At 40.2% G+C, this 21,624-nt stretch overlaps 1 protein-coding gene across 1 annotated transcript; it reads right to left on the bottom strand.

Moving 5' to 3' along the window:
• Positions 1-315: 315 nt before the first annotated feature.
• Positions 316-11,642, bottom strand: HS3ST1 (heparan sulfate-glucosamine 3-sulfotransferase 1). Its single transcript, XM_066549191.1, has 2 exons — positions 11,539-11,642; positions 316-3,000 (listed from the first exon to the last, which is right to left on the bottom strand). The coding sequence occupies exon 2, from the start codon at positions 2,870-2,872 to the stop codon at positions 1,913-1,915; it is 960 nt and encodes a 319-aa protein (XP_066405288.1). The 5' UTR covers positions 2,873-3,000; positions 11,539-11,642; the 3' UTR covers positions 316-1,912.
• Between the last annotated feature and the right edge of the window lie 9,982 nt (positions 11,643-21,624).

Below are 21,624 nucleotides of genomic sequence, written 5' to 3'. Positions count from 1 at the left end.
CTGCCCCACCTTACACAAAATCCCCTGAATGTCTCTCTTCTAAAACTTTAATAGAAACATGATGGTACTATGATTCTGTTATTTTTGGCATCTGCCTCATGTAAGATTTGACATTATTGCCACCCTCCTTTTGTATATTCTGGGTAAGCAGTGAACCATTCAGACACAACCCAGCAGCAAACAACTTTCATATCAATAGCAACAGGCTGCAGCTAAGCTCTTAAGTAACATTTAGCTGAAATCTAAACTGGAGTTGAATCCTAAATTCTGGTCTTCCAAACTAGAAACTAAAGAAAAAAAAACAGAAAGGAAAAATGCAATTCAGAAAATATTTTATTGAGTACAATACCATTTCATTGTAGGTTTTATAAAACACCGCCAACCTCTCTGAGGTTGAATACAGCTTGGGCAGGTGCACAAGGAGTGGGAGAGAGGGACAGCATCTGCAAATTTTCATGCAAAAGGCATAATATGGGATATTTGCATCCAGATGATACCTTGTTATAGTGCCCAAGGTTGCACTAGCTCACCAGAAAAAAATGAATGAATCTACATTTAAATTTTATAAAGGATTGTAACAATCAGCTAAAAGTTCAAATTTACTGGGTGTTGCCATTGCACATTCAACAACTAAACTCAAGATCATGAAATAAAAATCAGTAGCTTGGATTGAAAGTACTGTGAGAAGCCTTGTGTGGAAACTGGATTAACTCTTAGCTCCAGAAACTGATGGTTAACAAGACATCATAACCACTGTAAATAAGGATAACTGCAGCTTTTACCAATGTACTAACCTCTGACTTCCATTTTTAGCAGATGGAAAACAAGGCAAGTTCCTGGAATTTGGGTTAATCCCACAACACACATCTAATCAAGACCTGGCATCGTGGTAGTTGGAAGGAGATTAAAGAAATAGTAGTCCATAGGCAAGCTGCAGTTGCATGAAGCAACTGAAAACCCATAGAAAGCAGCCTTGAGTAGGGGACAAATGTGGAAATATTTATATGAATGAAGTTGCTGCTTACTGGAATGTAGACCAACTAATTTTTCTGGTGTGTTTACTTTCAGTGATGGTAAAGCATAAATGCGCTATGAAATGTAGGAACAGTCAAAAGCAGCCTTGAAAAAGTCTCTATATTGCTTAAATTCTCTCAACCATACCTCTTGATGAAGTATGCATACATTCAGAGACTGGAAGTTTTCAGGTTGACCATATTTCTACAGCTAACTGTATTTTATGAGCTGGTCCCCACAGAATCTTTAAAAATCTGCCATGAAACCTGCACTGTACTGCCAAAGAATTGAGGAGCACTTGTTATAACAGTGAATATGAACGTTAAGTATAGCAGTTAATATATCAAATTACACAGAGACTTCCATTGTCCTTTGGGTGTGCATTTTCCAACATGTGTAAGTACCACCACTTTGACAGGAAATAATTTCATAAAGCAGGATTGAACAATTTGTTAACTACAACAGTATTTTCAAATGGAAAAGAAATTATTAATCCACACTTTAAACTAAGAAAAATGGAAAGGTAAAATTTAGCATATTCATTAGCAATTAGAGAAAATAGTCCAGGAAGGCCAAAGTATTCAAATAATTCAGAAATGTTCTGTCGAAATGAATTTCTTATTTATTAAAAAGACAACACATTCTCAAGAGAGCACCTTCTGCAATGAAATAATTTAGTTTCTTCATATAGACACATCATACACTATGTTAACAACCATGAAAAACAATACAAAATGCTTTCAAATTTAACAAGTAGAAAAATATAACTAGTATATATGGCAATTGTGAATCTAATACTGTACAGAAGTATTTATGGATTTTACAAATAAATAATAGCTTAAATGCCCTTTTTAAATCTTCTAACTGTACACTGGAACATAGGTTCTGATGCTTACCACTAACTTGCCACAAACGTGTGCCAGTCAAATGTTCTGCCCACAAGCTCAAAAAACTTCTTGTTGGGTTCATGGAAATATTCCTGCAGTTTCTCAAGTAACCGCGTGTCCACTTGTGGGTGTGCTCGTCCTTTGGACTCGTGTAAGCAGCGCTCTCTCCCACTGTCCCTTAGGCAGTAGAACCCCTTAGTTTTATTGAAATAAAAGTTTGAAGCATTTATCTGTGGCGATAACTTCAGAAATCTCTCTACCTTTTCTATTTCTGGAAAGGGATCTTTGATTAGTCTATCCCCATCTACAATGTGGATATGATCAAGAGGAAAATACTTCAGCCAGTTCTGCATGTGAATGTAGTATAAGCTTCTGTTTATTGCCTTGTAGTCCACATTGAGTTCACCATTTTTTATCAGGAATTGCTCAATGGACGGGTACGGCTTGTGCTTCTGCATGTGGTTGTAGAACACTTGGGTATAATCTGACAGTACTCTCTCGCTTGGGTCTCTTAAGATAAGGAGTAGTCTCATGGATTGGTTCATGCTATAAACTCTTTCAGGCACTTTAGGTGATGTGAAATACGCTGGAGTTTTTTCCACGGTGATCTGATGGGGATATGAGAACGGCATTTGATTAATATACCACTGCAATCCATTCCTGTAATGATCTTCCCAGTCAAAGAAGTGAACTTCACTTTCTGCTGCTGCAATATCTGGATGGAGACTCAACATCTCTAACAAAGCTCTTGTTCCACCTTTTCTCACTCCAATAATAATTGTCTGTGGCAGCTGCTGACATGATCCATTAGAATGAATGTTTTCCTTGAAGTCATTTTTCTGAGATGTTTTCTTTAAAAGCTCTCTCTGAACAGACTGAGAAGTCTCAGCATTTGAATTTATAGCTGGTCTGGAAGGCACTATCTGAGGTTGAACAATTAGCAACACAGCTCCCAGCAGAAAAGCTGCCATGACAGAAGTTCTTAGTCTGCTTTCACTCAAGCGGGTGATAGGGCATAGAGCGATTTCCACCAAAAACAACCCTTAAAAGTGGTTTTTGTTTTGCTGAGCAAATGTGTTTTTCTCAAGCAAAAACTTCACTGAAAGAGGGAAAAGAAAAAGCACATTATTTTATATCCAGCCACACTGCAAATATCTTTTTCTGTTCAAAGCTGAACAAACTTTAGCTTTCCCAACTCCAGGCTCATAGATAATTTAGTACAATTAAATGCTTTAAAAGACAGGCATACGCAACAATGCCATAAGAAAATTATTTCCTGACATCAGGAGACATGAATATTATGAATCTTTCATTTGCACACAGGGTATTATTATTTTTAAAAAATCTGATTTCCTTGGTGTTGAACCACAATCAAAAAATAATTGTTTTTTTAGTCTACAAGAATAGGTTTGTCTTAGAAACAAAACATAAAAAGGAAAAGGTGTGAAGGGGACCAAAAGAGCATGCCTAAAAGCTGAGGGTCTTGTAGGATGTCTGGGAATTACAGCCTCTCAAAAACCATGTAACAGCAACCTTAGAAATCAAGCCTCCTGGGAAAAAGGCTCATACAATGTAGATAGAGCTGTCCAACATGAGAAGGCAACACTCTCCTAGGAAGGAATTAGGAGGAGCTCTAGGTAAATAGCACACCAAGGAAAAGTTGAATTTTGTGTCATTTTTAAGTGAAGTTAACTTTTGCTTTGTGCTTACTTGTTTTTAAGGATAAAATAGGTGGCTTGCACGCTGGCCCTGCAAAGAGGTAAGATAATGAAACCATCGACTATAGTATGACTGAATCAACAAAACACTGTGGTGTTTTGAAGAAGACCTGTGGTTCCCAACTCCATACTCAGGAAAGAAAATACACAATGGGTACTTCTGAAGGTCATTTCAAGAGTTAGCAAGCTGCTGTGATGTAAAGAACTAAGTTTAGGCTTTATCAAAAGACTACTAAATACCACCACTGAACACCCTTTAAAGGTCAGGGTATTTTTAATGCAATGTTTGAAGTGAAATTGTAACGGTTTCACACATAGTAGAGCTCTTAGATTGTTGCAGTATGAGCAGGCTATGTACACAAGCTCCCTGAATTACAATGTCTTCCGAAGACTTTATACCCTCAGTGAAGGGCTGGTGTGGATTTAAGTATTGTCTAATTCCACTTAGAAGCAGAAGCCATGACAGCTGAGTACCTGACTGCTTTGCCTTAACAGGCTACTGTAATTAGGAATTTAAGCCTGGAACAGCACATACTGTGCCAGCTAAAAAGGGCTGAAATATGAAATTACATATGAACAACCTGAGGAAATGCAAGGGCTAGGTTTTGGAAATTCTCCAGAGAATGTGAAAAGAAACTAATGACTTTTCCCCAATAACCTAAGTCCCAGTGCAAAAAGGACTAATGATGTGTTTCTAAGTAATCTGAAGTTCTGTTTGATAGCTTTGCATTTACAGAGGTCATGACTCCATCCTGAACGGAACAGGTCTGCTTCCTGATGTTTTCTACTGATTATCACTTCGTTGCTTTCTCTGTTTCCATTTTTAACGGGCTACAAGACAGCAATATTGTTAGGAAGCAGAAATAGAGGCTGCAAAGAAAGAGAAGCAAAGTATCATGATGTGAAGTTAAGAGAGAGGGCCTCCTTGTATGCCCACAGGCTTTGAGCTTCTGGGCATAACTTGTCTCAGGCTATTCTGCAATGTCTAATGTGAGGCAATTCTGCAGAGGAATTTGGGTTTTTTTTCCGTTTTTGGCCACTGTTAAGTTTTCTCTGTCTGGAAGAGTTCCATTTCATCTGTCATCATTAGTCTTCTGCTCTCTTTCCCTGTCCCCACCATTCTTCCTAATCATTCTCAGCTTAATCTATATCACTTTTAACAAGAAATAGTATTAATAGCCCCACAGTGTGGCTGTTGACGGAGGAAGACACTGGGTGACAGAAAATTCAATATAGGTAAATTCACTGAGCTATGCTGCCACAATATTGAGCAGCAATGGGAGCACAGGCTACAACACCAGCCAGATTGGATCAGCAACTGATGGGCAGTTCAGTACATAAGAACAACAAAACATCAACTCTGTTGAATTTTAAGGTCACAGATTAAAGGAATAGCCACTTACTTCACAGTATATTTTAAGTCACTGGCTCCATAAATAGTAAGCCGGAGCAGTTGTCTTAACACCTTATTGGAAAAGCATAATAGGATTCTAGCAAGGAACAGGTTGAACTGTGTGGAAAGAAGTGAATTTAAAGCCTTCTGGTAGGAACACTTATTTCTTAATAGTCAGGTTGAAGCATGCTATGCTAACAGCCAAGTTCTTTAACAGACTATCTCTGGAAAAATTAAATTTTAGGTGTTGGTCTCATAGTGACAGCATACTGCTGGATTGGAAAGGGGGGGGGTTTGGTGTGTGTGTGTAGATTTTTTTTCCCCTGCTATTGTTGGGGGATTTTCGGGGTGTTTTGTTTTCTCTTTGAAAAAGAAAATTAATGCTATGTATTAATTCATTGGGATTCTTAATTTGTAACTCATAATTTGCATACTAGTCAGTCACCAACTTTTTTATTCCAGCCTTCCTGTGGCTGAATATAGCAAAGGAACTTTTGACAAAAAGACATAGCAAGGTGTCTCTTCATCCTAGCTCTACTCTTGTCTTAGCCAGCATCTTTGAAATCAGAATATGTGGGATATTACAGGTGTGGTACCAGGGCCCCCACCTCAGGCAGGCTTTTGAGCCTCAGTGGAGCTCTGCCTCAATGTCTTCCCAATGTTAAAGACTTCTGTTGGACACAGCTTTTTCTAAATACACAAAAGCAACTGTTTCCTGTTCCAATATGAAGTCTCACTGCAACACAGGAATATCTTTTGTTTCAGACATACAGAACTTCCTTGTTCCTCCTCAGCTATTTGTTCAGGTGCACATCCTCCACTGCAGAACACCTCTACTGTATTGGTAGCATTTATTTTATGCACTTCCAAGAAACCATATCAGTAACTATGTCATCCAGAGTACCTATATGCTATTGCTGTTTTGTTTGCAAGTAATAAAGCTTTGTCTGCCTTTTCTTTCCATTCTAGTTTGTTTCTCTCAAACTGTATAGGCCTGATATCTGGATCAATTATTTTGTTTTGTTAGACAAATGCAACACAATGGACACGACTGTGCCTCTAAATTCAGCATAAAATACACGATGTGTGAGAAGAGTGGTCTTCAGGAATAAAGCAGCATGTAAATGGGTTGTCATTCAGCTCTTATGTCCTACATTCTCTTTAATGCTTTAGGTCAATCTGAAGTTTGGTGTCTAGAATTACAGTGGTTTATATAAAATGATGCAAACATGTATTCCATAGCCTTATAATTTGTGGGTCTGAAAAACTCTTTCAACAATAAGAATGCACTGAGGAGTTTAAAGCAGGCACTTTGCCAAGTTACTTTGCTGCTTTAAGAATTCTCTCCACTGCATCCACAAGTCATGCAGAGCATTCATGACTTCACTTGACGACTCTGTATTCCAGATTAGCTCAAAAAATTTGACAGCCATTACTTTTGTATTTGCTACAAGTAAATGAGCGAGTTGTAAAAGAAACACAGTTTATGTTAAATGGTGCTTTGAAGATTATACCAAGACTTTTCAAGAACTCTGATTGCTTTTGCTTAATCTTTTTTTAGCTTTCTCCAATTAATTAGTGAAATGTGCCATCCTGTTTATTTAACCAGATTCAATGTGGACTTTATTATTAAAGCCTCTTCAGCAGTAATAGTAACTTGGAAATAAATAGAAAAATTAATCAGTAAATGCAGAATGATGGCCAGAGGCTGTCATATGTCATCGACTTTTAAGCCTGTTTCAGTACTCTTTGAAACCTGTATCACTATTTTGTAATTTTTGATATTTCTTACTATTATAAAAAGGTATTTTAATGCCTCTGTATGTGTGTCATCAGTGACATTGCCTAAACTACCTAGATTATATAGACTTCTTAGTTTAATATGAATTAACAAAATAAGGTAGTTTTTTCCTAGACTGGTAACTTCATTTCTGATGGGAATTGGATAGGGTTAGATTTAGCTCTGAACTTTCAAAAGAACCTCTGAGTTAGCTGCCCAAGTGGTAGGAAGACGCATAAGGAGCGTCTGTAGGGCAGTCAGTAAGCATCAGGCAAAGTCTTACCTCACAAAAAAAGCCCACAGCAACACACTGAGACGTTCAGCAGAGCTAATGGGACCCAGTTACTACCAGGACAGTCACTAGGAGAGGTAAGCCAACATCCTTTCCATAAGCATGCAAATGACTTCACCTTCATTAAAGAGAAGTTGTGTTTTCCTGGTTCTTTAGGGACTGTGGACAAACAGGTCAAGTTTCAAATGGCCTCACTTTATTTCCTTGTAGAACTGAATCCCATCACTGGAGAGATCTCTGCACAGACATCTAAAAATACAGTCTGGACTGAATGAGAACTATACTTCACTTGCTGAAGTTTGTCTGTAGAGGGAGATTAGAGCTGAAAATCAGAGCAAGGCACTCTGTTCTTATAAAGAATACTCAGTTTTGCTGATGTGATAGAACCTCAGGACAATTTGTGGACTGTATTTTCCCTTGTACATATTTGGGTACACAGTACTGCAAAATATAAGATTAACATTGCTGCTTAAACCAAACTATGCTGTACAACCCACACATCTGCTATGCTGGCTTCTTCTGTTGGTAAAAAAAATTCCCCTAACTGAGATAACTAACTTCCTAAACTGATAAAGACTCAGTGTTCCGAACATCTGTATTCAGTGATGTGCTTTAAAAAACCAAACTAGAGCAATTGCAGTGTACTTGAAATCCTTCAAGAACTCATTGATATGAACAGTATATTCCTATCCTCTAATAGTAGACTCTGTCCACCACAAGATGTATTGCTTAGTTGTTTATTTTAGCTCAAGTGCCACTTTATACCCTGGTAACATAAAAATTCCCAGTACAGCTATCACTTAAAGCTCAGCCAAGAGCAGGAAAGGAAAGGGAGCAAGTTTTTTTTTAATTATTTTAAAATTTTATTCAATTTATGAAATGAGTTTTTTTCTTGAAAATATATTCTGCTTTTTTTTAAATTTTTATCTATTAAACTATCACAATGACCTCTCCATGAAGAAATTCTTCCTATACTTCGACTGCATACACTTGTGGTTTTTAATCCCATTTTAACAAAAGTTTTAAACAACATTTGCCAATGAAATGCTTGAATTCTAGTTTCCAGTAATTAAATACAAATACTTTCCTACATTAGTGAGTGCTACAGAGATAGGTGGAAGGAAAGAGGTAAGTAAAAGAAATAGAACTACATACTACTGAAGGTCTCTAAAACCATCAACTATTGATCACACCATGACATATCAAAAAAGTCATTTGCACATTAAGAAGAGACATGAAACTGCATGCAACTGTATAAACCTGTCTTAACAGTGCCTAGGTGATATGTACATTTCCCAAATTACATTAAAACTGCTGCGCAACCAGCAAAGATTAAACCATGGCTTTAACTTTTATAGTCAGATGTTAAGAAATCTAATAATAATTTCAGTGCTGTTGAGATACTGTCTATCAGCACTAAAACTTCAGAAATACACTTTAAAAGGCCTTTAAATTTTGGGAAGGGGAACTTCACAAAATGAGAAAGGCTGACTTGGTCGGAAGTATTTTTGGCTGAAATCTGCTGCATTTCTGCACCTGCTGTGATAAATAGAGTTTATGCAAATTTGATAGGCCACCAGTTCATGACTTCTAAAGGACTTCAGCTCCAGTGTGAGCAGCAAGGTAGCAAATTTACAATAGACTGTGGTTATATATAACATGCTCTCTTTCTTAAGGCCAGAAGGGACCATTCTAATCTTTCATGGCAAGAGATCATAAAAATTGTTAGAAGAGAAAATACCCGAGATTTCAGAGAACCTCATGCAGGTAAAAAAAAATGGGACATTACACCAGAATAAAAATAACTTGAAAAGCTCAGGATGCACAAAATTTTTTTGTACTGAATAGTAATATGGAATCCCCTTAACCCCTTCTAGCAATTTTTTAAAATACCTGTCAGGATTCAATTTTTTTTGTAAAGAGGGTACACTGTACCACTGCCTCCTCTACCCCCTCCATGAACCCAAATGGTCAATTCAAAATCCAGAAATCACTCCCCACCCCACTTTCCAAGCAAAATGGGTCACATTCTAATTAGGAAGCTGAAATCGATTGCACAGTTAATAGAGTTGCCTCCTAATTCATCAAAGCTGTCCCTAAGAAAACAGCATGGGTGAAAAGATGGCTCCGTCCTGTCTTGCCCCCTCTCAGGACAAAGGCTCACCTTAACTGGATGTATTAAAATAGGGAACACAGGGGACTAATCAATCCCATTCTCATTTCCTTTGCCAAGCAATTTCTTGCCTCTTACACAGGGATGTAAGCCCCGTTTCAAATACCAGTAATTTACAACAAAAATAAAAACAACAACAAAAAAATCTCCACACCTCAAAATAGTCATTTAGTTCATATTCCAAGTAGACTTCTGTGTCTTCCACTCTCCTGCCTTCAGAATAACATTGGAACAGGGTGAATACTGGTGAGGTCATCACTGTATTAGACTTAGCTAAACCAATCAATTTACTGAGCAAAGCTCTACACGGTGACCTGGAGGGAACCCTCCTGTTCTGGAGTGACAAATGAGGTGACCAGCAGGATCTCCCATCTTGGTCTGCCTTAGCATACTGCAGTTTTGTTTTTCTCATTATCAAAAGTTTTCATGGCAATCCATCAGCTCCAACATATTTTTGGGCTCTGATATCTTATGCGCTGTGAGTGGCATTTCTAGATGAGGGAAGGGAGAGATCCCAGGTTAGTGAGACTAATAAAAACATTTTTTTATTTCCTCTAATAAAAAGCAGAAGAGTTGTATTTATGTGTACATCCATGCATGGATCGGAAAGTGTTTCCCATCCCCTCTGTTTTTCTGTAATGCCTGTGTAAGCATATGGATAGTTCAGAATAACCAAGGTAGTATCCTGACAAGGAAAGGGACACAGATGGGAAACTGGCAATCCTCGGGCTGGAATTTGCTCTGTCAAATTAGGGTCTCCACTGCAACAAACAGCTGGCCTTGCTTCAGGTGCATAACCTTCTTGCTGAACTACCAGAGGTAATTTTGGTTATGTAGTATCAAAACTAAGAGGAAAAAAAAGGAGGGTGGGTCCTGAAAGGGTGGATGTGCAAGAGAGAGCTGAAGTTGATGCCAGTGACTGTGCTCTTACTGAGAGGTGCTCGTTTCTGAGCAATGTGAGAAAGTCACTTATTTGGAGAGTGTAACAAATGCTGGCAGATGTAAATTGCAACAGTTATTATATTTATACTTACAAATTATGCTTGATAGCCAGAGAATATATATATATTCACCAAACTGAATGTGTTCTACTATGTTCCATTTGCCATACATACTGCAGAGGCTCTCTCTCAGTGGGAGTGGGCACTGCATGGATCTCTCATGCCAGAAGGATGCTCCCTGCAGACATTCTATCCCCATGCCATTCAAGCATGATATTCCTGGAACTTCACAGGTATTTTTGCTTTCCACACCAAAATCCAAAGAGGAACAGTCTTGAAACTGGGAAAGCCCTTAACCCACTATACTGACAGAGAAAGGAAGGAGAATAATGTACTTTAATTCCCAGTCACCTGAGGTGATTGAACTGCCTGTACTCAGCTGCGTGCCCCCTCCTGATCTTTTGAATGTCTGGCTGGAAGATGAGACCAAACCCAAACTCTTCCATCTGAAGGCTACCACCCCTCTCTCTCAGCATCCTTTTAGCCCCAAAAGACTAGAACTGCACACACCTTTATCCTAGGAAAGCACACCGAGAACCGAGAACTGCAGTAACCAAGCCTTTGCTGTACTACTCTAGGGTGCCAGTGCTTCAAAACAGAAACGAGCTCGAATTAAGGCTTTGTGCCCTCCTGCCAAGCCCCAAGGACCACTGTGCCCCCAGCCGCACGCCGCTCGCCAGGTTCCAGCTCGGCACGCTGCATCCCGCCGGCTCCAGCATTATGTGAGGGAGCGAGCGGATCGAAGATGCTCAGCAGAGCTTTAGCAAGTGTTCTCCCGTCAGGCAGGCGCCCCGCTTCCAGAGCCCCACCACTCTGCCCTTACTTGTGCTTGTCATTTTGCCACAAGAGAAAGAAGATGAAGAAAGTGCCCAGGAGCCGCACCTGGCCAGGAGCTGCCGAATACTTTGCTGCTCCCCCCCGCTTTCTCTCCTACCCCCACCGTCAGCGCTGCCTCCCAGAGCCCGGCTCCGTGAGTCCGGAGGGCTGAGGCAGCTCGGCGCGTCCCTGCCGAGGCTGGGGACAGCTCTCCGGTACCGGCCGGCCGGGCAGACGCTCCGCAGCCCCACAGCGGCGCTCGCCCGCCGCTGCCGCGGGGCTCCCACCTGCCGGCAGCAGGTGCCGGGCGGGCGGCGGCGCCGGGCGGCAGCGCCAGCGCTCCCCGGGGGCGGCAGAGCCCACCCCAGGCCGCCGGCACCCTCGCCCACCCCGAACTTCCCACACGGCCAGCGCAGCGCCCGGCCCGGCGCGCCGCTCCCCTCCGCGGCACCCGCCTCACTCACCGCCGGGGCGCGGGGCCGGGGGACAGCGCTCGCCCCGCTCTTCCATGGGCACCCGCGGGTGGCGGTGGCGGCGTCCGGGGCAGCGCGCCCGGCGGCGGCGTGCGGGGGGCTGCGAGGGGCTGCGAGCGCCCGCTGTCGCCCGCCTCGCCCGGCCGGCAGCGCCGCAGCCCGAGCCTGGCGCCGGCTCGTTTGTAGCGCCCCGCCCGGCCCGCGTCACGGCCAGGCCCCGCCCGGCCCGCGGGCTGCGAGCGCCGCGCCGGGCGCGGGCAGAGAGGCGGCGGCCCCTGTGCTCGGGTGTGCGTGCCCGCGAACACAGGACGGTGTGTAAGTGGGGTTCGCCCGAATAGTATCACCGGTCCGGGGAAAGGAGTGGTTGTGCGCAGCAAACGCACCTGCCCCCGCCTCCATAAAATCCTAGAATATCTTGTATTGGAAGGACGTACAAGGATCCGTGAGTCCAGAAGGGAGGGACGCACAAGGATCAAGGAGTCCAAGTCCTTCGATTGCCTCCTTCCTGTACTTATAAAAATACCACCCATGCGAGGCTGCATGAATAACAGACTTATAGTACTTGTATTTACTTCTTCTACTTCTTGTTTACTTTCTAGGGACTTTACAAAATGGCTCTGATTTTTTTTCCTTTTTTTTTTTTTCCTCCTGAAATGCTTTCTGTTCAGTCAGATGAATTTGAAGCAGTATGGATGTCTGGAATGACTGAAATACTGTTCCTTAAGAGCAGTGGGGAAAAGACCTTCTGGGGATTTAAGTGCTAGGATTAATTTATTGAAATAGATCTTTATTTGCCATAAACTGAACTGTGTTTTCTTTAAAGAAAAAATGAGTTTAAACTGGCACTAACATACTGCATCCATTATTTCAACAGCCAAAGTCTTGAAATTTACTGTAAGCAAAATACAGGCCCAAATAAAATTTAAAAAAAATTAAATTCTCAGTTTATTTTGGTCAATTCCTTGTAGTTTAAAAGATCTGACACAGGTAGGGTATTCCCAAAGAAAGTCTATTAGCACTGGTTCTACACAGGTCTTTGGTTTTTTTGCCTGAAGTGATGTAGTTCAGACAATTCTGTCAGGACTCTGGGATGTATCTTGTCAAGTTCCACGAAATTGTGTATGCTCAGGTTCTTCAAGTAGGTGACAAATGTGATCTGTACTTACAGTGAGAGGTACTTTGTTTCCCCAGTCCCCATCCTGCTGTCCATCCATGACAGAAGTGTGGGAAGAGTGGTTGCCATTGAAGGCTGTGGCAAAAAAGTGTTTTGGTACCTCAATCTCCTCATCCATTGAGCAGTGTTGTTTATCAGGTGGTTACACCTTCCTGACCCTCTCAGCAGGGATGTATCTTCTTTAACCATGGGCTGTGACCTGCTCACACCTCATTTACTCCCTGGAGTGCCAGGCTGTGGGAATGTTGGGTCACACTCACCAAAACCCAACGTAGTGCACTAGTGTTATGCACAAATATTCATGTTGTAAATTTTCTTATATCCTTCATCTTCAGCCTTGGCCTGCACTGATAATATAACAGGAGGCAAAGCTACCAATTATGGAACTCTGCATTCTAAGCATGACTTCTGTTGGGGGAAGCAGAACAAAGATGATATGTTTATTAAAGTATCACCGGCAATTTCAAGTGGTTTAGAGGAAGTAGCTGTGTTTGTGGAGCTATTTTGTTTACAACCATTTACTTCCAGCCTTGAAATATGCAACAGAACATCTGAGGAGTGAAGAGAACTCAATTATGTTTTTAAAAGAGTATCTCCAAGTTGAATTTTGTTAAAGGTTTTCAAGAAACAAATGTAAGTACTTAAGAAAAATAGGACGGTATAACTATAAATGTATTTTATTTTATGGTTTTGCATATTTAGCATTTAGTATGTTTTCTATATTTAAGTGTACTGTATCATTGCAGTGTGGTTGCTTTAGCACCAAGAGATATGTACAAATACTTTACTTTTAATGTTTTAAAATAGAGCATTTCACATGAGTGTTTACTGAAAAAACCCAAAACAATAATACTGTCTTTTTACTTTGTATTTTTATACCTTTCTATATGTTTTATTACAAATCTGAGAGTCTACTAGAGAAATACATTTATTTGTGATTAGCCTTGCTGTTTAACCCTGATATTTATGTCATGACTGTGAGTTTTGATTGTCTTGGAAACAGGTTAAAACCAAAAATCTTAAACATTGTTCAGCTATAGACCTGCATAGTTCAGTCATAAGGGATCACTATTTCTTCCATGTGATCTATAGATTAAATATCATAATACTAATGTCATTTTTAATACCCAGTCTTGATATAAATGAATCAAAAGATGAAAAAAATCATCATTTCTTTATTGTTCCAATCATGAACTATCTTTGGTGTCAAAATAATAACATAAAGCATCTGTGTACCTTTTTATCTGAAGGTATCTAAGTGTAACTTCAAGCCACTGTTTTATATTATCACCCTCCCAGGTAGATTAATGATATGTTTTGCCCAAAAACATACTTTCTTATTCTAATTAGGTCATTTCTCAGTATTCTTTTTCCTTTTTAATAAGCTAAACAAAGTGATCTCTTGCAGCGTCTCACAGATAGGCTCAAGAAAGTTTAGATTTAATTACTTTTCTTCACTTTTCACAAGGTTTCATCAGTGAGTACAATACTGATGCTTAATATTGACAATGGAAGCATTTTCACAATGCTTTGATAATCAATCCCAATTGCCAATAAGGTTTCAAGATTTACTGGTTATGCAGTTCTTAAGCTATTTCAAGTACCTTTCATTGTTATGTAATCCTTACTTTTTAAATTCAGATGTTCCAAGCTACTAAATTTGATGCTTTATGAGAGCATTTTGCCTTCACACTTCTCTTTATCAAGCAAATTTGTAATTTCCTCAAAGGAGATTTATTTGACATGATGGTGGTAGTTTCTCTTCAGCTGTGGGTAAAGTGGTAAGAAAGAGTGACATTGAGTCAACAGTGCCATATTTTTGTTTTGCTAATTGAGTAATGACTAATTTAGAAAAAGGAAATGAAACTTCTTAAAGCCAAAGGAATGAGAAAGGAAATGAAAAATATCAGTGCAACATTGCCAATACTTATTTATGCTTCCCTCAATATCCAAAAATGACGATGTGAAAAATGGGGTTACCGAAGTTCTAGCACATCCTGAATGACTGACATGTGCCATAAAGGCAAAAGGAAGTCTGTTCTGCCCAAAGATTAAATTAAATGTGAGCCTGCTTAGAGGAAAAAAACTCTGCTGGAGGAGATGGCAAATGATTCAGAGCCAAGATTGAATAATTGGGGATTGAGCTGAGGACAGGACCCGTGTTAGAGACAGGAGGACAGCAGAGGTGGGATGGCTGCACAGCAGGGAAGGAGAAGGTGGTGACTCACTGGAAGCACTGTGGCTCCCAGGACAGAGCCCAGTGCCTCTCAGCGAGCACTGGAGGTGGCTTTACTGCTGGCTCAGCCCTGGAGCTGGCTGAAGCAGCTCCCAGGACAGCCTGGGGAGCATTGGATTCATGCTGTCATAAGCAGCAGAGGGATTTGAAAACTTTATTTCAAACACTGTGCTTCTCACAATAGGTGTTTTGGAGATGCAGAGGTGGAAAGTAGCTGAAAGAGCAAAGACACAAAAATTTTTTAATTGAAAAAATAGTTAGAGCTTTCTGTGTACAGTCTATGTTGGAGCTGCCTGTTATGCAACAAAATTTACATTTGTCAGGTTCAAGTAATGCAGATATGACTTAAGAATTCAGACTCACAGGTTTCTATTTTGTCACCAGGGAATACTCTAGGGAAATCAGGGAGGAATTAGTGGTGTTATCCAGTCAGCTAATGGAATTCAGATGTAGAATTTTAAAATACAATTAAATAGGTATACATTGTAATGTTATTTTAAATTCAGGAAATAAAAGGTGTATTACTTCAGGTCCAAAATTTACAGAAAATGTGTCTAACTTAGGGCAGGAGTGTAAGGACAAGAGTAAGGCACCATTTTGACTAGAAAAGCAAAGGAAGTGAAAGGGTAGGGAAGTATGAAAAGAGGTTTGTGGTTGGGAGTGTGAGGTTATAAGCCATCCTTTGCACAAGTACCTCTGAAGAGAAGAGCTGTCCATGAGGTAGAAAAAGCAGGTTGGTTGCTGACAGTAGAAGGCACAACTGAAATAGGGAAACAAACTGTGGGAATAAGACTAATTCTGAATGGGTAGCAGATTTGAACAAAAATGCAAAAGGCTAATCTGTAAACTTCTTGACAGCTGAGTTTGCTTGTCAGGTGTCCAGTGCTGTTGACAGCCAGCTCTGCTTCTCAGAAGCAGTGATGCTGCATTTAGTAATAGTAATATTGAGGAGATGCAATATTGTGGTCCAGGCTGGGAGCCACCACTACCATATATCCTCTCTATGGTCCAGTATATTTTAAAATTAAGTTCACACCTTAGATTAAGCAATAAAATGCAAGGAAAAGAACGAAAATGTAGCAGATGGAAAGGAACTGTGTGAGAAGGACCAGACTAGTCTAGCTACAATACTGAAGGAGGTGCAAGGAAAATCTAAAAAGCCTAATCTCCTAAAAATATTTTCAGGGATGATTTAACTACAGAGAATGAGTGAGAGCTTGCAGTATAGATGAGCTTATGAAAGCAAGGCGGAAGTGAAGCCTGCAGAGAGGAACCTTACAGTGAAATGAGAGGATAAATGATAATTAAGTGATAATATTGAACATTTCCAGAGAAATAAATAAAGCCTTAGTCTGAATATTCCTCACAGCCCTGCCTCATATCTCAGTTTAGACTTTTATTTAAAATGCTCTCTGTGAAGCACGCAGTGGTGCCATGGCCTTCTGATTCATTTTCTTTAGTCAAACATTCTCAGGTTGGTACTTTAAGCTCCAGGAGCTGAATATCAAGCATGGAGGTTTATAGTGCTCTAAGAAAGAGGCCTGTCAAAATTCTGTAGTTCAGCATAAACTTTTAAGACTTTTCATTTCTCTAACTGTAGTGTTTGCAATAAGAAAGAGATTATCACTTGGTGACTCAAGACTCTGAATCATGGCTTTTACATGATCTGAAGAATGCTGGTTATAACAAAGTAAAGGAAGAAAAAGATTAGTGGCAAGTTGAAAATGGATAAGATTTAAATTCCAGTTCCATGTCAGACTTGTCATAGCTTTGCAAGCAATTAAGACTCTTCCTTTGAGAATGTGGAGTACCCCTTTCAAGGTATTGCTATATGAGGAGAAGGGAATGGGTACAAAATGATAATTTTTGCAATATCATCTTCCCAAACAGCTGTGTGAGTCCAGCAGAGTTGCAGCTGCACAGGATTTCCCACTTTTCTGTTCTGGGTGACATCTTAAATCTAGCAGAGCCTTGCAAAGGCAGCAGAGCTTGCAGGTGCTGAAAAGGCAGGTACATGACTTTCCTCATCCTCACCTTGCTGCTGCTGCACTCAGGCAACTGAGCTTCTGAAAGCAGGAGAAAACCACCAGCAAAGAGAATCTTTTCTTGATGGTTTTGTGCAAACTACCCTGGGAAGACTCCCTTGTGGCTAGGAGCTGGTGAGAAAAAATTAGGATCCATATTTTCAGTGGTACTTAGCCACTTGAAATCAGAAGGGAAAAGTCAAATGCTGTTATATCCATTGGAAATTGCTAGCAGCACACAGACCCTTTTGCTGGTGACAGCAATCCATGCATCTGTGTCCTGCTGTGCACTTTCAAATCCAGAAAAAAATGCTAAAGATGGTGGAAGGAGGCAGTGTAAACAACGAATTGCCTTCCCATTCAAGCATTTTTATACTTCCAGATTTGCAATTTCAGACATCTCTCAATGTCAAAAAGCCTCTTGTATTATTTGGGTTTATTATACCTTCAGCCTGAGAGCTGATTTTTTTTTTTCCTACTCACAGCCTTGTACAAATGTAAAGAAATTGCCAGAAGTTCTCTGTAAGAAAAGTTAGTCCATTGCTCAGTCTTCAGGCTACTCTAAATTAGGAATGATTGGCCTTGGGTTATTTTAAAAGAAATAAATTAATGATACGTGTTTGTGATCTTCAGAATGACAGTTTCCCTCTCAGTTTTTAGAGGGCATTGCTGTGATGGAAAGAACCGTTCTGCATTTGTTCTAACCCTCTTTGTTTTTTTGTGCCTGCTACCTGATGGAATATATTATATCAGATGGATTTTTTGGTTTTGTTTGTTTGATTGGGTTTTTTATTTGGTTTGTATTGGGCTTGATAGTTTGTGTGTGTGTGTATATCTATTGCTTTCTTTAGAAGCAAATCCCTGTTGTGCCAAAGTTACATAGTTTGTGAGAACTTAATAGTAATAGGCCAGAACTGATCTGCATGCTCAGTTTGAGTTGTACTCTACTGACATTCTTGGTTAGGTGAAGAAACAACTTTCTCTTGAATTTATGCTCTGCAACTCAAATGAAAACCTGCATGAGGTAGTAAACACAAACATATTTCTTCTAGTACTGCAGTGTATTGTTGAGGGTTGGCCTTTACTCAGCCTTTAGTGTGTGACATGGGCAGGGAATCAGGAATCAAAATGTGTGCTGTACACAGCTCACTCCTAGACAGAGCCTGATAGCACTGCAGCTCTCTGGGATATCTGCTGGCTTTAAAGGGATTCAAGAGAGGCAAGGCCATGGCCCACTTTTCTTTCACACAATCAGCAGGAGGTGAACCATACCATGTGTTTTCAGGAGCAGTAGGAAGTGGTGGGACACTTTGAAGCCATCCTTCCCATGGATAGTGTGCAGTGTTAACCTGCTCAGGGCCAATACTGGGACCCACTGTGTGGTTGTTTGTCCCCTTGGTTTATGCTACAGGAAAAATGCCTTTTGACTGCAGGGTCTTTTCTTATTTCAAATAGAATGTAACATCACTAAATGGACTAGAAGCCTAAAAAAAGCTGTCATTGCTCTTAACACCAAAAAATGTTCAAGTTGCTTGTGATAGCTCCAGTAGGGCTATGATTACCTTAGATGAAAAGAACATACCCAGACACACAGATGCTTTGTAGCCTTTATTAGACAGAGCTCAAGGTTGAATGCTTTCACCTGCAGATGGTATCCAGTAGGACTGTGTTCCTTGAAGGCCACTGTTGCTTTTAAAAGAATTTGTGGTTTTTTGTTTTTTTTTTCCCTGTGGTGGACTCTAAACCGGAACACTCAGCTGTGGCGCTGTGATTCAAAGTGCTGCCTACGTTTGCAAGTGATTCAGTGGAAATCAACTGACCTTGCAGAGCAAAGTACATTTAATAGAGAAAAAGAAAGCATGACCCAGGCTTTCATCATAGGCTACCCATGTAATGTGGTCTGTGTTTGCCTTTGTTGCATGTAACTGCCAGTAACACCATGAGGATTTCCAGGCACAGACCAACTGGGTTGTGAAACCTGAAATGCAGAGTGAAGTCTGAGGAAATTAGATGACCCATGTTGCAGACAGAATACAAGTTCAGTGTAAAATATTTATTGCTCCAAATTATCGTTGTAAGAGTAATAAAATGAAGCCATATTTGTAGGCTTCACAGTGATATATTTTTATGAGCTTGGAGCTGCTGCTTTTGTAAATTCAATAGAGAAGCTGTTTGGACTTGTTTCAAATTTCTATAGCTACGGGGGAAGAACATTTATTCCCTATTTCACTTGTTAGAAACAATGAAAAGCAAATCTTTTATCTGTTTACTAGAAAATACGGCTTTAATGAAACTCACTACCTTTCTGAGTCTGGTTCTTTGACTTCTCCAGAGATGGATCCAGGTTACCTAGACACTGCGGGATAGGGCTGACACCAATTCTTTATGGGCCTTTTTAGAAGGTACAAATGAAAACTTTTAAGATATATTCAGCTGAAGTACTGCCCCAAATCATGTAGTCAAATTAGAGTATTTCAACTGGTTTTGCTGGAGATGGAAGGAAACAGTTATTTGTGAAATTCTGCCTAGACCTTCCTGGTTTCTTGGATTGATTTTTTCCCCATGTCCTCAGCGTCCTGGGGGCTGGCTGCACTGATAAGGTCCCTAAATTATCCTGGCTTCCTCGTTGCAAGAGTCTTCATTAGGCAGGAATCCAGCCCTCAAAACTGTTAAACATTGGATGTTAGTTGGTAGAAGCTTTGTTTGGAAGTATCAAAATCATCACAAAGATGGAGTGACCCTTATCTGCCTAAGCCTGTAGCAGTGTGCCTTTCATGGGGCTATGCTGACTGAAAGGCTCTGGATGGGTGGAAGAGCTTTTATTATATGCTCAGGGTTAGTGCCATTCAGACTTCCTTTATGTGGGAAAGGAACCCAAACCCACAACTGCTTCATGCTTAGTTGCTTAGGATAACACTTGGTTTTTCTGGCCCAATTCAGGTATTGATCTGATTCTCACTGGGACCAATTTCAACATGGTAAAGGTTGTTAGAGGTGGTAGTGCCCTTGGGTTTTGCACTGGCTGTATAAGAAAGCTGTTCCTGGGATCCTCATTGAGGATGTCCCTGCATTCCTAGAGAAGCCTTATTGTATGAGCCAGTTCAGTTTTTTCAGTGACAGAAAAGAGGGTTGATCCCAACTTCATAATTAAAAGCAAAATCTAACATGATTGAATAGAAAATTTATTTATATGTAAAAACATTTAGTACAAAATAACCTGCAGCTTTTTCCTGAAAAGTCTTTTCCTCCCCTGCCATTGTTGTTCTTGCTTCTCTGTTGCATATGTCTCAGTGTAATGATTACTATAGAAAAAGAGGGAAAATGCATTTTAATTCAAGTAATTTCAGTGGTTTTTTTGGACAAAAAATTTCCAAAGAAAAAGATAGATTGTTTTTTATCTCTCTCTGTATTTTCTTCATACCAGCTTCTCTCCCTCAGTGGAAGAGGGGTAAGATATATTGCACTGATTCTAAGATAGGCTTTTCAAATACTGTTTGTATATGAATAGTAACCAGTTTTCTCCAAGGCAGTATTTGATAAGATATGGCAGTTTTAAAATTCAGCTGCCTTTTTAGCCTCTTGTGTCTTTACACAAACACCTGAAACCTCTCATTCCACCCACTGTTCTTCAATACGGACAAGATAGAAGCATTTCAACTCACACAGTTCAGGAAAAGAAATGACCAGTGGCACAGACTCATCATGACCCTTCCCCAGCAGCTACCAGCAAATAAAGGTGTCTATGTCTGACTAATATAAATTTTACATCTCTTAACACATTTATAGACCTACTGTTTGAAAAATTCTGTGCTAGGATAATTGTTTCATATGTCTTTTACTCTAGTTTTGCCATTCAAAGAAACTAATTTTGTCCTTACATCGCAGCACAGCCATAGTAAAGGAAGAGTGACAAATGAGGTCAACACCCCCAAATGTTGGGAATTTCTGCTTCTGATATCATTCCTCTGAAGAGTAGGGGCTGAATTTCAGATATGTGGAATGAGCAGGAGACAGCACAGCTCAGAGATGCTGGAAGGAGAAAGCACAAGAAGAGTATGGGCATCAGGGGTGCTGAGGGACCAATACTTTTAGCAGAGGTAGGCCTTGAGTTATCCAAATCTTACTATGGTCCAAATTGTACTTTTGAGAACACAAGGTTCCACCTCTTCATAATTCATCCTGCTAATCACCAAATAGATTTATGAAGGGACTATGTAATAAAAACAATTACAACTTTATTTATAAGTCATCTTTCTACAAATACTGTGGGTTTAGGACACCATCATTAACATGAATTCCCATCTAGATCAATAGCAGCTCAGGTTGAGAGGAATCTTGTGTAATGTAGTGCAGCCTGCCCAAAGCCAGAGCCTGGTCAACTGCCACATTCTTCTGCTAATTCTTGTGATTTTAGTTGTTTGCATACAAGCTACTTATTCAGTGCAAATCTCTTGGGCAGACTGTGCTATGTCTACCTTTTTTGGCATTCTATCACCTCCCTGATATCTGAGATTTCTTTTCCATTGACATTTTTTCAGGTAGATCAGTTCTCAGTTTAGCCTCACTTTACTATGGGATTCTCCTTTCCTATCTTGCTTTATTATAGGAACCATTTCTGTCACATTAGTCTGCTATATTTCTTA

This window comes from Molothrus aeneus, chromosome 4 (genome assembly GCF_037042795.1).
Source record: "Molothrus aeneus isolate 106 chromosome 4, BPBGC_Maene_1.0, whole genome shotgun sequence".
Taxonomy (NCBI): Eukaryota; Metazoa; Chordata; class Aves; order Passeriformes; family Icteridae; genus Molothrus; species Molothrus aeneus.
The sequence above is the reverse complement of the archived record's forward strand: the minus strand, read 5'-3'. Positions and strand labels throughout refer to the sequence as shown.